At 43.1% G+C, this 16,930-nt stretch overlaps 2 protein-coding genes across 5 annotated transcripts; one reads left to right on the forward strand and one right to left on the reverse strand.

Moving 5' to 3' along the window:
* The first annotated feature begins 5 nt into the window (after positions 1–5).
* Positions 6–12,322, forward strand: STKLD1 (serine/threonine kinase like domain containing 1). Of its 4 annotated transcripts, none has more exons than XM_063410031.1 (19): positions 6–154; positions 823–918; positions 1,343–1,387; positions 2,791–2,865; positions 3,471–3,575; positions 3,762–3,832; positions 4,447–4,562; positions 4,911–5,023; positions 5,107–5,267; positions 5,737–5,840; positions 6,468–6,551; positions 7,185–7,301; positions 7,842–7,976; positions 8,845–8,973; positions 9,786–9,923; positions 10,485–10,613; positions 10,884–11,021; positions 11,304–11,383; positions 12,188–12,322. In XM_063410031.1, exons 1-19 carry the CDS (start codon positions 140–142, stop codon positions 12,248–12,250), a joined length of 1,914 nt encoding a protein of 637 aa, XP_063266101.1. In that variant the 5' UTR covers positions 6–139; the 3' UTR covers positions 12,251–12,322. The 4 variants fall into 4 exon arrangements, with proteins under 4 accessions (XP_063266101.1, XP_063266103.1, XP_063266100.1 ...); XM_063410030.1 differs by having other exon boundaries at positions 7–154; positions 5,710–5,840; XM_063410032.1 differs by lacking the exon at positions 3,471–3,575 and having other exon boundaries at positions 7–154; positions 5,710–5,840.
* On the reverse strand, positions 12,092–16,877 carry REXO4 (REX4 homolog, 3'-5' exonuclease). The gene is made up of 8 exons (XM_063410037.1): positions 16,534–16,877; positions 15,720–16,075; positions 15,289–15,441; positions 14,640–14,833; positions 14,157–14,245; positions 13,863–13,937; positions 13,535–13,609; positions 12,092–12,908 (listed from the first exon to the last, which is right to left on the reverse strand). The coding sequence occupies exons 1-8, from the start codon at positions 16,726–16,728 to the stop codon at positions 12,807–12,809; spliced, it is 1,239 nt and encodes a 412-aa protein (XP_063266107.1). The 5' UTR covers positions 16,729–16,877; the 3' UTR covers positions 12,092–12,806.
* Positions 16,878–16,930: the final 53 nt, after the last annotated feature.

Below are 16,930 nucleotides of genomic sequence, written 5' to 3' on the forward strand. Positions count from 1 at the left end.
GGGGCCTCCCCGCCAGGACACGCCCCCGACACGCCCCTCCGCGCTCTTAAAGGGGCCGCGCCCCGCGGCACACTCTGTGAGGGCTGGGGGGCCACTGGCCCGCAGCCCCGGGCGGGAGGCAGGGCTGTGTTTCCCCGCCATGGAGAATTATGAGGTGCTGCCCCCATACTCAAGCTCTACCCTGCAATAAGCGGGTGGCTCCAGCGCTGTGGGGGTGTAGGTGGTGCTGGAGGCGTCTGTGTGGGGTACATGGCCCTGAGGAGGGGTCTGTGAGCAGGGCAGGGGCTGTGGGTGCCTTTGGGGGCATGGTGTAAGTGGCTCTGAGCGGGTTAAGCGATGCTGGAGGGGTTTGTTCCCCCCATGGCGCTGGGGAATGCTGTGGGTACCCCTGGGAGCAGCACACAGCCATAGGAGGTGGGGGCTTGGGTGGTCCTGGAGGGGGTTTGGGTGGTCCTGGAGGGGGTTTGGGTGGTCCTGGGGGGGTTTGGGTGGTCCTGGGGGGGTTTTCAGCAGGGGAATGCCCTGAAGAGGAGGGAAGGGAAGGCCTGTGCCAGGAGTTGGGGTGAAGGTGGAGGTGTCCCTAGCCCTGTCACGGGGAGCTGGAGGTGTTCCCTGTGTGGAAGGTTTCTGTGGAAAAATGAATGGAAGGGGGGAATTCTTTTGCCTCAGTTTTTCTGCCCCAGCTGAGCAGGTGCTTTGGCTGTGTCCTGTTCCCTGTGTGGAAGGTTTCTTTGGAAAAGTGAATGGAAGGGGGGAATTTTTTTGCCTCAGTTGTTCTGCCCCAGCTGAGCAGGTGCTCTGGGTGTGTCCTGTGCCCGGCAGGTGCTGGAGCAGCTCCAGCCCGGGGCAATGGGCACAATGCTGACAGCTCAGCTGAAAACAGACGAGGGTGCCCAGAAGAAATATGCAATAAAGCAGGTGAGCAGGTGGTTGCTATGAAAACAAGAGTTTGGCATGGTTGTTTTCTCCAGAGGCAGCATGATAGTAGCAAGAGACCCATGCTGGGTAAGAGTGGGCTTGCTCATTGCTGTGCTGCTTTTTGAGAAAATGAGAGATTCAGATGGGTTTATTGGAATGTTGAGGCTCAAAGTGGGGAAAGAGCAGCAGCCTAGCAAGGTCTCCTCAGTGTTCTGACCTCAGCTCACTGCTGCCCTGACATGTATTTATTTTCAGCTCTGTTTTACCCATCTCCTGACACCAAAACTGCCCCAAACATTAGAGATTTGTCCTATCATTGAAAATTTATGTCATTTGCAGTCCAGTCACCTTGATAAGAGTGTTGTGGCTTGAAGTTCCCCAGTGTTTCTGTTACAGTCTCACCCCTGTGTTTTATTTGGTGCAGGTTGAATGCACTGACCAACACCAAGCAAATGTGGCCTTAAAGGAGGTATTGGTGCAGTCTTTTCTTTACTACTTCACTTACAAAGACCAAAGTCTTGATAGAACCAAGTCTTTTATCTACAAGGATTAGCTGAGTAAATAATAAGTAAATAATCAGGTAGGACTATCTGTGGGGTGTGCTCTCTGCCCTCTGCTTGGGCTCAGGCCAGGGTTTTATATTAATTGTTCTTATTTTTGGATATGTAAATTCAAATGGACAGCTCTTCTCAGAGGATAGTTCTTTCTCAGAATTTTTACTTGTTTTGTGAAACAAAAACAAACTAAAAAGCAAAACTCATCCTTTTGGCCTTTAAGCTGAAGGAGAACCTTGGTCTATTTGTAGTTTATTATTAATAACTCATTTTCCAGATAACATATCTCATTATACGCTCAGTTCTCAGAGTTGGACTTTTTTAATATGAATTATTTTCTCTCTTTGTTGTACTCTTTTTTTTTCTTTTTTTTTTTTTTTTTTTTTTTTTTTTTTTTTTTTTTTTTTTTGTGCAAACTTGTTGCAATGCCTTGGGTTAGAAGCATCAGAAATACCTTTACAATACCAAAAATGGTTTCAATAAAATATGTGGAATAGCACATGATGGATGAGTCTCCCAGTGCCCAGTATGCACAGCATCTGGAGTTGGAAAAGAAGGAGAATAAATGTCTGTGCAGATATTTTATCCTGGTCAGAGAGGTGACTCTTTCTGCACCAAATATGGCATCACCAGTAAAACTTGATCTATTTATTCTGTTGAAATAAAGGTTGAAATACATCTATTGAAATAAATGCAGTCTTGCTATCTGGGAGTGTGGCTCTTTTTAGTTTTTCTGTCTCTTTTCTGGCTCTTTTTCTGGCTCTTTTTAGTTTTTCTGTCGTGCCTGCACAGCCACAAACACAACTACAGGAGAGTAACCTGAATTCTTTTTATCTGCCACGTAATCAGCAAATTTGCTGAAGTGGTTAGGATTTGTTAGAGCCCTGCACGGAAACCACCTTCAGGGAGATAAAAATCTCTCGTGCCATTGTATTTGCTGAGGTTAAAGCTTGCATGGATGTCACAGGAAATAATGGCTGCACTTGAAAAATCATCCTGGCTTACATTCTAAGAAATGTTTTCAGGTTAGGGACTGAAGAAGGGGGTGGTTCACACATCATCTCCCTGTGGATCAGTTTATCTCTCTGAATCTCACAAGGCTGTTGCAGCACTGAGTAGAGTCTGGGTGAAATATTTTCCTTCTTTCCACATTTGTATATGCAAATATTTAACAGAGCAGACACTTTGGATGAGTTTGATCAGAAATGTGACATGAACAAGTGAGGGACTGACTTTGGGTGTTATTTGAGGTCCTGTTAAAGGGAAGGTCTGTGTAGCTATAGAAAGCTGTCTCTATTTTATCTCTTATTCTATGCAGGCAGTGGATTTGCTGAAACTCCACCATCCTAACATCTGTACTTACAAGGAATTGTTCTTGACTTGGAATAACGAGGTGAGAAAGGAACAGGATTGGTTATGTGTGGTTTATGCTCTAGGCACGTGAGCATATTCACAGATATAAACTTGGGGTCATTGGGGTGAGATGCTAAGAAATAAAGTTTTTTGATTTGAAACAAGCCTGATTTTTTGGGGGTTTTTTGTCTCTTGAATACACACACATACAAAAGCTGTGAATATGTATGGATTGGAGTCCATCACATGGCAGACTCCCAAATTCTGATGGGAATTAGTGTGCAATTCTGATTTTCATGCCTGCATGAAACCCCTTCTATAGGAAACCATAAGAAGCTGAAAGCCCTGACATATTTATTTTTAGATTTTCTTCAGTGCTTGGACAGAATCTTTGATGATTTTGTGGATGTATAATTGATTTGAATCATCCTATACAGCTTCAGATAAGACGCTTGATAGTCGTGGTTTGTTTTATGTGCTAAAGCAGTGCTATATTTTTAATGAAAGAAATTAAATATTGTCTCTTCTGTGAGAGAATAATCATCTCAGAACCCTTTTGTACTGTGAACATCACACCCACCAGTTTGGTTTAGTCTTTCTTACCTGCAAACAATTCAGCAATTTTGGTGCAATGTTTTATTGCAGGCCTCATCTCTGTTCCTCTGCCTGGTAATGCAGCACTCAGGCCAAGGAGATCTTTCAGCTCTAATCAAGGAAAAGAGGCAGAAGTCAGAAAAGATAACATACAGGGTAAAAAGTACAGAAGAGACACCTGTTTGAACTGAGAGACTTGTTGCTTTTATGGTATTCCCTCTTTCTGAAAACCCTCCCTAAAGCCTTCAAAGCACAGGAGGGGGGTTTTGGAAACTCACTTCTGAAAGATATTTGAAAGTTACTCTGTTTGTGTTCCACTTTCGTGTCTTTTTCCCTCCACAGGTGGTTCAGAAGTTCCTGGGACAGATGGTGGATGCTTTGTTTTACATACACAAACAAAATATTTGGCACAGGTGAGCAGAAATCTTATTTTCTTTGTCTGACACGCCCTTGTTCTTTGCAGTGTTGGTTCAGCACAGTGCTCAGAGGCAGGGAATTTTACTCTTCCAAAAACAAAAGTAGAGGGTAGAAATTCCAGACTTTAGATTAGGGTTTTTTTGACTTCCAAAGTTACCTTTTTCCTGAGCTTTGTCAGGAATATTTATCTGACTGAGGTATTATCTCTTGGTTGGGTTTTTTTTGAATATTTAAAAGATGGTCCATCTCTGTCAATGCTCACATTTTGGTGCCTGTGATGGACAAAGTTTTTGTATCTGAATAAGAAGCAGCTCTTGCACTGCATGCTCAGATCAATTTGTGTCCAAAGCACAAATTTTTAAGCATTTAGAATGGAAAATAATTGTATTGTATTTGTATTTTGGTTGACTTGTATATTTTAACAAAAAAGCAAACCAACAAAACACAAACAAAAAATATCCAAACCAATTTCCACCCCCCTCCCCCAAAAAGCTACAAAACCCAACCCAACCCTTCTGAAGGCTAAAGACGCAGGGAATTTGTAATTATATGTAATTATATGTAATTAGACTCTAATTTCACAGGCTGACAGAAAATATTTGTGTTGCAGAAATCTCAAGCCATCAAACATCCTTGTGACTGGTGAAGCATCCTTCATGCTGAGTGACTTCAGTACTGAAACACTTATGAAGGATGAGCTGAAATGGAAAATAAGAGTGGAAGAAGGTAGATATCTGGGTTTTTTTCTCTCCTACTGTATTTTTAAATGATTTCAGTTGTGGTGGATATTTTTAGGCCTCAGAGAAAAATTAGGAAAGAAGGGAAAGTTCTCTTCCCTCTCCTTCTTCTGCATTAAACTATTTGTCTTCTAAATAGGATTTTCATTGGCAATTGTCTGCAGCATTTATTGTGTTCACAAGTGAAAAATGTAGATATGTGTGTGAGTTTCTGCAATCAATACAGCTGGAATCCTTTTTAGCTTTGTCCTCAGGAACATCTTAGAAAAATGTTCATTAGTCACAGTGTGTTTTTAGTTTTTGGAAGCAGTGTCAGCAATGATTCCTGTTCCTGCAGAAAGCAAGGCTTGGATGGCTCCAGAAACATTTGGATTTTCTTTCACTGAGAAATCTGACATCTGGTCCCTGGGCTGTGTCCTCCTGGATATGATGAGCTGCTTTTTTCTGAATGTGTGTAAGAGTGATTTATTAGGATTTTAAAGGGCCCTGGGCTCATCAGGATAGTGAGAGCTCTGCCACTCTGCTCTTCCCAGGCAGAAGAGAGAAATTCCATCCTGCAGGGGGTCAGAAGGAGCAGCAGCTGCCTGGAGGGAGTGCTGACCCTGATGCAGGTTGGAGAAAGCAGATATTCACCTTTCCTGCCAATTTTATTGATGATGCTACAGACTAAGCCCAGGATGAGACCCACAGCAAGGTGACTTCTGGCTGCCTTCCCTTGATTTATTTGGTCCTAAATCCCTCCTACCTCCACAAATTTGGAATGTTTACTGCTCTTGGAAAGGGTTAAGTTAACCTGCTTATCCTCCTGCCTCAACAAATTGAATTATTAAAGACTTGATATTCATTCAGAGTGGACACTGAGATGCACAAGTGTCCCTTTTTTGCATTCATATTATAAATTCATGTCATACACAATTTTATGAGCCTGGACTTGACACCTAAGTGTGGCTTGTGCAATATGAGCTCTTTCTGGAGCTGCTTTGAAGTAAATGGTTTAAATTCTGTCAAAAATAATCTAGTCTAGAAGTAATATTAGGCTTTTTATATCAAAATGAAACCATGCCTGTAGATTTTTTTTCTTTTCTAGTTTACCAGTTGTAACTCATTGGTGCTGCTTTTGTCTCTTGAAATTCCAGGGATCTGGTCTCTGTTCCATTTATTAGGAAATGTCTGATTGTTGCTGGTGACACCTCAATAAAACTGAAGAAGTCTCTGTCTCTCACAGTGACAGATCTGCTCTTTCAGGGAGGAGTTGAAAGTGTTCTAGGTAAAAAGGAGAATAAGATTCATGTAAAGGTGATTTTCATAGGAAATAGACTCTTCCAGTCAGCATGATTCTACTTGGAAATAAATTCTTGGATATTCAATTTACCTGAAATAAAATGGGATACTCTTTGGAGCAAGGATAACTGTGCAGCTTCTTCTCTAAATTCCTGAGATTCTCAGCCATTCCTACAGCAAAAGTTAAACAGGGTCAGAGGTCATTCCTCAGAAAATTTGGGAGCTCCACTTAATTTGTTTGCAACGTAATATCTTTGCTAATTTATGCCACAAAGGATCTGCTCTGTTATTTTCCTTCTAAGTAAGGAAGATGTTATCTTAATCTGAAAAGTCTATTGGAATAATGCATTTAAAACTCCTGTCCCTGCTCTGATTTAATATTCCAACAGGTTCCCAAAAATGTATATATAAAACCAAATATGTTGTGAATCATAACACTTTGTATTATTGAAATATTTAATGAGTTGGGGGAAAAGTTTCTCTCTTTTCAACAATCCCAAATTTTATTATTTTCATTCATATGGATTCACATCTGGCATGAAACAGAGACAATTTGAGTGCTTTGTGTAAGTGTTTGTGTGGAATGGTTGGAAGAACTTCCCTGGTTTCTCAGAATTCATGCAGGCTTCCTGGGATATTGAAGAAGTCCAGGCTAAAGGCATTCAGCACCTTGCCAGCTTTGTAAAGGATGAAAGTGGTAAGGCACTATTTGATCAATTTATTTATTTATTCTGCTCCTTCCTTGCATTTTGAGATCATAGGAAGAGGAAAACATTTTTAATGCCTATAAATGAGGATGAAATTGCCCTTTTCCTATTTCTCCAGAGCAGCAGCTGATGGGATTGTGTTAGTACTTGTTCTGTACATGCTTTTGTTAACCAGCAGAGGGGTTTTACTGGATAAAAAATAAAACCCCTGTGATATTTGAATTGGTAACAAACTGACATTTAAAGAAGGTAATTTCCCCCAGTCCTGGGATGACTTGGGGGTAATTCCTGGGGCTGCAAGGCTGGCAGAGCAAAAGGAAGCTACACATGGCTAATTCCTGTGTGCCTGGTAAAGCTGTGAGGGTGAAAGCTGTGTATTTTCTCCCAGAAACTGCACATTTTTCAAAAGAAGCTTTCAGATCAAAGCACTGTGTTAAATCAGTTATAAAATGCTCTGTCCTTTGATAGCATTTTAGTGCTGGCATTGACTTATGATGTTAAAACTCAGGGTTATTCTTAGCTTTAATTGATAGGAGACAATCCCACACAGATTAAAACTATTCACTCTGTTTTGTTCTCTTTGATTCAAGAACCTTTTCTCACAAAATTTCTTTCCCCTGCAGCATTCCCCTATCTGCTAAGATGCACAGAAGTGATCACTCTTGCCATGAACACTCACATAGATTCTCTGGATTTACAAGTAGAAGGCTGCACTTTATTGCTTGAAATTCTTAGTCAAGGTACAATTTTAAGATTTCCTCCTTCTGTTGGGTCTTGTAAAGATTACTGAACTCGTTATCTGCTCCATTAACAATTTTAGGGGATGAATTTAAAGAACTAAAGGAAGTTAAGCAGCTTTGTGAATTCTCATGGCCTTCCTTCAGGACTGCCACACAGGAATTCTGTGTTATGAGTTAATTTTAAATGTAGATGCTGATCTTGTCCAACCACATTTGCTTTCATGTCATGTAGAGTGTTGCTAGATGGATAAATAAGACTTATTGTTTTGCTGTTTAAATTTTAAACCATAAAAGTGGGTTTGGGTCTGTTGTGTGGTCCTTGCTGTCACTTTCATGGCAATTTACCCCCAAAACACCTGATGATATGAGCTTAAAAATATTGAGTTTCAGCAAATGAAAGCTTAAAGTAACTTTTGCTTATTTGATGTGAAGAAATGCTGTTAATTGAGTGTTTTGCTATGCTGATTGCAGGGCAGGGGGATTCAGATTTCATTCAAAATCACTGAAATCTTTGTTCCATTCCAATGTTTGTGGTGACAGCTCTGGAACAGGGGGTGATGATGGCCCTGGATGAGAGTGTGGCCAGCTGCCTGTTGCACACAGTGAGAAAACATTCTGAAAATGAAGAGTTCCTTTCCATGCTCTGCACGTTATTGATGATGGTTTCAGCCAGTGGTGGGTCCCCTTGCTCATTCTTTGGGGAATATTAATTTATTTTTACTTTTTGAAACAAATCCAAGATACAATGCAGAACTTGTGACTTCACTGAGAGGTGTGGGTGTCTGTGGGTCATTCTTAATTTAATAGTGGTAATATTGATAAGATTGACCAGATATTGATAACACCCCTGAAAGTTTAAGATACAATGCTGAGGTTTCAGGGATTTACAGGACCACTGTAATAAATACAATTCTGTATTTCCTCTTGGTTTGGAAATGAGTACAAACTCTGCAAATAGTAGTGCTTGAAAAAATGAGAGCACAGAACGTGAATTCTATTTTGGACTCTGCCATGATGAAATGAAACTATTCTCCCTAACTTCTGTGCTTTGTTTTCTTTTCTTCTGAACTTGTAATTGCTAAATATTTATAGTATTTTTAGTTGTTTTCAGTGTCAGTTGAACAGTCATCAAAGCCTGTCATTAGAAATGATTACAGGAGGATCATGTAAGGAGGAGATCTTCAAAAAATTACTACAAAGAGTCATATCTAAAACCAAACTATCCAGTGTTTCCTAATTCAGAAGCTTAGTTTGAATCGTTAAAAGTGGAAACAGGTGAAAAATTGTGATTTACACCCTCTCAGTGCCTTTCCCGTTCTGTGAATTCCAAGTCTGTGAGGAAAAAGGATGGCCAGGCATCCATTTGAAAGGATCCGCTGTGTTAAGTGCACGTTGTTAAAGAATTCTGTCTGTTCTCTTCCTTTTGTCCGGCTGATGGGCTCATGTTACCGCTCTGTTACCTCACTTTAAACACGGGCAGTGCCTCCTGCTTCGAGGCCAGTGAGCGGGACAAAAGATTCTATAGAATTTCTGTGGTTTTCAGAAGTAGCTGCGGAGAACCTAAGGAAAGTTGGAATCATTCCAGACCTTCTGTTGATTTTAAGACGTTTTCTTCGCAATGACAAGATCTGCTTCTCTTGCTGTGCCGTTCTCTGGAGCTTGGCTGTGAGTGGTAAGTGGAACACAGCGAGTATTGTGCCTGCCCTCATGGGACTGAAGGGCAGCAGGTATTGAGCATAATGGACTTCAGACATTCCTGTCGCTGGGACTGGATTTTCTCCCATTCTTGTTCCACGGAGCTGGAATGAGATGATCTTTAAGATTCCTTCCAACCCAAACCAATCTGATTTTGGGATTCTGGAGAGTTGTTTGCACAGCACTGCTACTTTGTGATCCAGAATTAAATTAGATAAAAATAAAAATTAATGATGAGTTTTTTACCAACCCTTTATGAGATAAGAGTCAAACTGGAGCTGTTCAGGCCAAGATGTGACCTGATTTTATACTGACTGATTTGTTTCTGTGACGTGTTCCTGTAGAGGTGTGTGGTGTTCTGATCATCCTGGAAGCACAGATTGTGCACAGTTGCACTTGCTGTGTTTTATTCCCTCTGTGCAGCAAATTACCCGTTGGATTTATAGGACAGCTGAATGAATCTCCATCCTGCAGCCCGGATTCTGTCAAAGCTGTGGTTATTTCTGGAGGTTTCTTGCTGTGATCCCTATGCATAATTTAAATGACAAAGAACACTCGTTCCTGCAGAAGTTCAGCTTTCTGCAATAAACAGAATTATTTATTAGTCCTGTAGCACTTGGTTTGGTTCTGTACATTTTTGATTCCTTCCCTCTGCTGCCCTCCAGACTAACACAACGTTGCATTATTCCAATGCCAACACCCATTACGGTTTTACTGATATAATTTGACATCCAATGATACCATTACTCCATTAAATAACTCTGCCTGGTGCATTTCCTTTCTGTCCAGGTAATTCAGAGAACAATACAGACCAAGCAGTGCTGGAAAATGCTGTCCCTGTCACCTCTGCAGTGCTTCAGGAACACCTCCAGAACGGAGTGGTTGCAGAGTCAGCGTGCTCAGCCCTGTGGGCACTGGCACTCCGAGGTGTGTGTTCCCATCTCCCTGCCCTTTGGAAAGGGCTGGATGTCCGTGTGTCCGTGCTGATCCTGCAGTCCAGGCTGCTGGGCTGCAGCAGGCTCTGCAGATGGCAGCAGAGTCAGGAACTTGCATCTTCTCTTGGCTGCTCTTCCCTGCACTCTCCCTGTGACTCCCTAATGAAGGCATTTTTGATGAGCTGCAGCAATTAAATCACCAGATACTGCTAATGGGGACTCCATTGGTGGGCAGCTGATTTGCTTGGTTGATTTGGAACAGTATTTCATGTTAAAAAAGAAATAATCTCTTTCATTATCATTTGCACTAAGGAACCCATCCTTGCAGTACTACTCTGATATTTCCTCCTCACAAAGAATATTGTCACATTTACCTACTGCCTGCCCTTGTGCCATCATTCCACTGGGAAAAGCTGAGCAAAACACCCTCAGCAATCTCATTTCTGTTCCCCATCAGCAGAATAAGTTGAGTATTCAGGACTCTTCACTCTTTTGGCCTGGAGGATATAGAAATTTGGGGCTTTTCTGTGTGGTTTGTTGATTTTCTTTAAAGGTTGCTTGACTGACAGTGACTATGAGCCCACAACAGCTCTTTTGCTGGATGCTCTCAGGATGAACCCAGGAAGAGCAGTGCTGGTGAGGAATGGCAGCCTGGCATTAGCCAGCCTCGTCAGGCTCTCAGGTAAATTCAGCAGTTCTGCTTTTATTAATTACCAATCAGCTCCATCAACATAAAAACAATCCTTAAAATCACTTCTGCCCTGCATGACAGTGTCAGCTGCATATCTGGTCTTCTACTTATTCCTAAATATGCTTCAGAATAGCTTTAGGAAGACTGAAAAAATGGGCACAGCTTGCTGAAAAACGTGACACGTGCCAGCTGTGAGGGGATGGGAAGCAGATCTGCAGTCTGCAGCTACAATGAGCCCAGCAGTGTTTGTGTTCCTTGCAGAAACTGCAGCTTTGGCAATTCTGCTGGACTCCAAAGGCAGTGGAGTAGAGCTGATCAAAGATCAATATCACCTTCACTTCAACGAGCCAGGGGTGGCAGAGGCTCTGTGCCTGCTGATGAACGAGATGGTTCAGTATGGTGAGATGAGTGCTGCTGTCACTTCTGAGTCTCCTCCTCTGTCCCAACCCCAAAATCAGCAAAACCACAAAGTCAGGAAAGACTATTTTGTATCTGAGAAAGTTTCAATTCATTCTCCTGAGAATTCACTCCACTTGTTCCAAACAAATACCATTCTGATGGTAAAACATTTTAACTTCATCTTGTCTTGCCTCCTCCTCTGACCTTTCCCCAAGCTCCTTTAGCTCCTGCTCCCCTGGCAGTTGAGTATAACCATAAATTTTCTTTTTATTTGCACTGTAGATGAGGTTATGCTGGATATGAGGTCCCAGAAAATGGAAAAGCTGCTGTCTGAAATAAAACTCCAGTTTCCATTTATCAGGGTATGAAGAAATCTCTGTATAATAAAGTATATTAGTATATTATTTCTGGTGAGGGATTTGATCAATCTCTCAATTTAGAGAATTAGCTGCATGTGGAGTGAAGAGTGAGTTTATAAGGATAGTTCTAACTACTGGGAATAAGTGGTTGAAAGTTGTTTTTCTTGTTGTTGTTGATGCTGAAATTTTAAAAACTTATGTTCTGGTCTCTTGCAACATTATTTTGATTAATAATTACATTAATTTACTGCAGTCCTCATGCTAAACTAGGCTAAAGTTTACAGGAATAAAGCCATAAGTACATTAAATCCTATTTATTTTTGGTTTGGAAGTGTCATCATTAACAAATAAACAAAAAACCAACAAATACTTTCTGACAGTTTTCACCCAATAGTCACACTGAAAAAAAGGAAAAAACAGCAGTTATCAGAGCTATTTAATGTGTTACACTAATATTTCTTTTGCAATGGCTTGCTGGCAAGAAATCAATAATTAGGTTTGTTCATCCAGCCAATAAAACTGGTTAGTCTTAATTTTGCTGATTTTAGTTATGTATTCACAAAATTGTTTTCAGAGACGGTTCCAAACTGTTCTCCAGGTTCTCCTGCACCCCTTCAATGAACACTGCAGCCACAAGGTAGCGCAGAAAATAATCCCAGAAGGGGAGAAGCTCCCTCTCCTGTTCCAACAACAGCAGCCACTTCAAAGATCTATGTTAGACACATTGTTTTTATTAATAAATGAATACAAAAATAGGTGGAGCAACAAAGTAATCTTCTGAGTGACAATTCTCACATTTCTCTCCAGGAGATTCAGACCCTCGTGAATGCAACACTTTTGAAAATGAAGAAGGAAAAACGTTTTGTCTAAGAACAAGACTTGGCCACTGCTGGATAAAAAAGCCTGGATCCTCCATTAGAAGATTCTTGCACCAGAAAAAAGAATACTGTGCTATTAATAATATATAAACAGGTATTTATTGTTGGTTTAGGTACCACAACTGTGTAGCTAACAGCAACAATTAAGAATTCACCTTGTAGTGGACCTCACTTTGTAGACCTCAACATACTGAAATAAAATTTCAATCCTCTGAGTTTAGACAAAGCAATGGCAATTTCTCCCTTCACCTATCATAATTTAATTTTTTAAACTTATTCAGTGTTTGTTTCCATTGAAGAAATTGAACTGATGAAGTTGTTCCAGCTGCAGGCATTTGTTACAAAGGTTGTTTGAACACAGCAGCAGGCATCAGGCACAGGGACCATCCACAAGGATATACAGCAGCATTCCTGTACTTCCAGCTCATTGTACCACTGCCTTTGGATTGATTTTATGAAGTAGCTGCTGTCAGTTCTGACTTATTTTTAATTTGGAATGTGACATCAAACCAGCAGCTGCTGCAGATGGAAGATTCTACCTCGTGTTCTTAAGTTTTACAGTTTTTGTTATGAGCTTTGTTCTTAACTGCAGCTTCCCATTTCTTTTTCTCCAAGGTGTAAAGTCTCATAGCTGCCTGTGCATCCTGGATCTGAAGAGAACAGACAGGAATGTGAGATAATATGCAGCTAAATCTTCCATCATTTTAATCCATCCTTCCAATTAACATTCCATGATCTGTCTTTACATTTGGGCTCTGTGCCTACTAAAAGGGATAAATGGTGTATTTACAGTCCAGGGCTCCCAAGGCTCTGCAGTTCTGATTGTTACTTGGAAAGTCATAATGACAAAATTCTCTTGATACAGGATCTACAAGCTCCCCTCCCAGCTTTGCCTCCCCAGTTCATTCCTCTTTTCCATCCTCCTGCCCACTGAAATCAGGGATCTGCTGAGGTTCAGGAGTAGCCCCTCCCACTGTTTATCCATCCTGCCACAGTGCAGAATGCTGCTTTTAGGGTAAACAGATCTTGATCATAACCTCTTCCCCTGGGACTTCTAAAATAACAAGAATTCAGAGTTAAGAGCTGTCTTGTGCAAAAGTTGTTAATGAAGTGAGAAAGTGAACAAGCTTAGAGGACAATCTCACTGCTGCTGCTGCTGTCCAAGCAGAGCTTGCTGAGTCTCACTGGGGTGAAGGCACAGGGTCCTGGGCTGAATCCAGAACCCAGGGCTGGGGGTTCTGAGGAGGTTCTGAGGAGGTTTTGAGGAGGTACCCACCGAGCAGTGCTCTGCTGTCTGCACCTGAACGTTGAGCAGCTTCTCACAGAGCAGCTTCAAAGATGGCCTGGAACTCTAGAGACAGAAAAGACCATAAAAACCACACTGTCTCACAGGACTTGAAATAACAGAGATGGGTGTAGCTATCAAAGTATTACACTCCTCAAAGAATGGCACATCTTAGGCTCTGCTGGTGGAATATCAGGAATAATTAATGAATTATGAGATTTGTGTGTGCATAGGTAGGAAAGAAGGAACAGGGTGAGGTAAAAACAAGCACAGCAGCTCTGGAGTCTGTTAACTGAGCACCTTCCCAGCAGTCTCTTACCTTGACTCTCTGTTTGAAAGGTTTGTATCTCTGCGTGTCCCTTATCTTCTTATGAGGATGATCAAGAAGTAAGACCTAGAAAAATCACATTTTCACTCTAAAATGTGTTATTGCATGAAACTTTACAGAGCTGAATGTGCAGCTGCCTGTTGTTTCCTCCCATCTCCATTGCAAGAGACACTTTAAACCCATGAACTTTAAACCCAGCTCATACAGCCACAGGCTGTTTCCATGAGTTCAGGTGTGTTCCCTTCACCCACAACGATGTATTAGAAACTTAATTTTCAATTGTACCTTTAGATCATTCTGTAAGGCGTGGCCCACTAAAATCCTTCCCTTCAGGATCTCAGCCACCTCCTTCTGAACCGTTTTAAAGTCTTCACCTAAAAATGCCACACAAAGAAACACTTTCCATGAGCAAACACTGCATCTTTTCTGGGAGGTAACAGTGTCCTTGTGACTGTAGCTGTACAGTGCACTGAATCCCTGCTTCCTACAACAGAGAATTCCATAAAGAGCACAGCATGAAAAGGAAATTATTTTTTTTATACCATATTCCACCAGTTAATTCCTTCAAGGGTGTTAGTGATCACTGTATAAAAGCCCTTCTCCCCACAGTTTTTCTTAGCATTAAGTTTAACTTAAATCTCAGCATTTTGTTTCCCCAAATTAGGTCTTGAACTGTTCCAAGCTCAGCCAATGAGGCTTTTGTGACAACCTACTGAATTCTCCCTCTAAAATTCTCCCTCCCCTTCCTTTTTGGGGACCCCCTGGTACCTGTGTTTATATTCTGAGGCCGGATGCCACTGACAGCTGTCCTGTAGTCTGTCACCTTCTCGGTGGGCTTGACGTACTTGTCATAAACGCACTTCCCAAACTGGTTGACGATGGACACCCGTGCCAGGATGCTGTCCTCGCCCTTGGGGCCCACCCCCACCATCTCACAGTCCATGGCCACGGCTCGGGTCAGCCTGAAAGGCAAAGGGACACTTGGGGACAGCCCTGCAGAGCCCAGGGGAGCTGACAAGGTTCACACCTTGATTTGAGCAGGGCCTCTATAAAAATGTAAAGTGTAGCAGTATGCAATGCTATCTCTGCTGCTCATAAAGAGGAAACAGAAAGTAGGACAGGATGCAAAGAACACAGGACATTGGGAATGTTCCCAAATGCAGCTTCTGCTTAACCCAAGTGAGGCCACACTAAGTGTCCCTTTTTGTCTTTAAGGATCAGCATCAGCTAAGAGGTGATGATCAATCACCAACCAAAACTTTGATTTCCATTCATGCACCAAGTGGAACTGTAAAGAGATTTCCCCATGCTCTACCTGGCAGCAGATCAGGGAGATGTCAGCTCCCTGTGCACATCAGCTCAGCTCTGATCAGCCCCACAGCTCCGGTGCCACCCTTCCCCCTGGAATGTCACTCACCCATCAAACGCCTTCTCCTTCACCAGCACCTGCTCCACAGCCTGGGAGTGCTCTGTGTCAAGTCCCAGGTTCCTCCTGGCAATTTTTGCTGCTTCAGGTCCTATTGCTGCTTCAATATCTTTTGGATCAACGTCGTCAAACCAGATGTCAGCCCTGGCAAGAAGGGATTTAATTACATTTAACAGCCTCAAAGCGATCTGTCTGCTGTACAAAAAGTGTGTTTATTTTTCAAACCAAGAGATAAACTCTGTGAAAATTAAATCTGTGGCTGGCACCACTGCAGGTTTCTTGCTGTGTCTGAGGAGCAGGGGTAAAATGTGTTTTGTTTCTTTTGGAATTTAGTCTGGAAGAGTGCAGCTGTTTAGAATGTACCTCTCTGTGCTCCTCCCAAAATAAATATTCACATCCAGGGCTGCTGCCTAAATACTCACTCCTTGGGCTGCTGCTCCATGTGCTCCTCAGCTTTCCTCCTCTTAGGTTTCAGCTCATCCTTCTCCTTCACAACAATGCCATTTTTCTTTTTTTCTTTGCAGCCTTTCCCGTTGCTTTTGGAGCCATTTAAATTCTTATTTGCTGTAACCCCCTTGGATTCTGGCTTGGCCAAAGCAGGACTGGTTTTAGCAGAGCCATTGTCCATTTTTGGGGATTTAGCCTTCACCACATTCCCACTCCCATTGACTGCTGGGACCTCTGGGCTTTTGGCTGCTTTGAGTGGCTTTTTCTTTTTGGTGTCTGTTTGGCCCGTAGAGGTGGGCTTGTTGGAGTTATCTGCCTTTTGTTTCAGCAGCTAAAACGACATTAAAAAAAAAAAAAAAAGAAAAGAAAAAAAGCTTAAAAAGATATAGGAAAAGAGCCTGAAAAAGAGGTGGCTTTGGAGTGACCTGTGTCCTTCCAGTACCTAAAAAGAGCCTTCAAGAAAGGGGGAAAGGGACTATTCACAAGAGCCTGGAGTGACAGGACAAAGGGAATGACTTCAAACTGCCAGAGAGCAGGGTTAGATGGGATATTGGGAAGGAATCCTTCCCTTGTGAGGTGCTGAGACCCTCCGCAGTATCCAGAGGAGCTGTGGCTGCCCCTGGATCCCTGGCAGTGCCCAAGGCCAGGCTGGACGGGCTCGGCGCACCCTGGGGCAGTGGGAGGTGTCCCTGCTCCACCGCGGAGCTGCATCCAGGCACCGCCAGCTCAGCCCCGCTGCTCCCCGGGGCTGCCTCCCTCTGCCCCCACGGCATCCCCGGCCCCCCTCACCTCCTGCAGCGCCTTCCAGTTGGAGGAGAACTCCTGGGGGTCGCGGGGGGGAAGCAGAGCCGCCATAGGGGGGCCTTTGGACGCGGCCGCCACTTTCCCGAGGGCCTTCCTCTTCTTCCTCCTCTTCTTGCTCTTCCAGCGGGCCGCGCCGCTCTGCGCCGCCAACTGGGGCCCCGCAGGACTCTGCTTGGCCATGCGGGGGTCAGCGGGGTGGGACCGGGACGGGGACCGGGATCGGGACCGGGATCAGGGAGCAGCGAGTCCCAACCGGGCCGGCGCTACCGCAGGGGGACCGGCACAGCGCCGCACCGCCCCGCCGGGGAACGCCGGCCCGCGCTTGGGTTCCGGGCAGGGAGGCAGGGAGGGGGCGGTTCCGGGGTTCCGGGGCTGGGGGGTC

Source organism: Prinia subflava, chromosome 12 (assembly GCF_021018805.1).
Source record: "Prinia subflava isolate CZ2003 ecotype Zambia chromosome 12, Cam_Psub_1.2, whole genome shotgun sequence".
In the NCBI taxonomy this organism is placed as follows: Eukaryota; Metazoa; Chordata; class Aves; order Passeriformes; family Cisticolidae; genus Prinia; species Prinia subflava.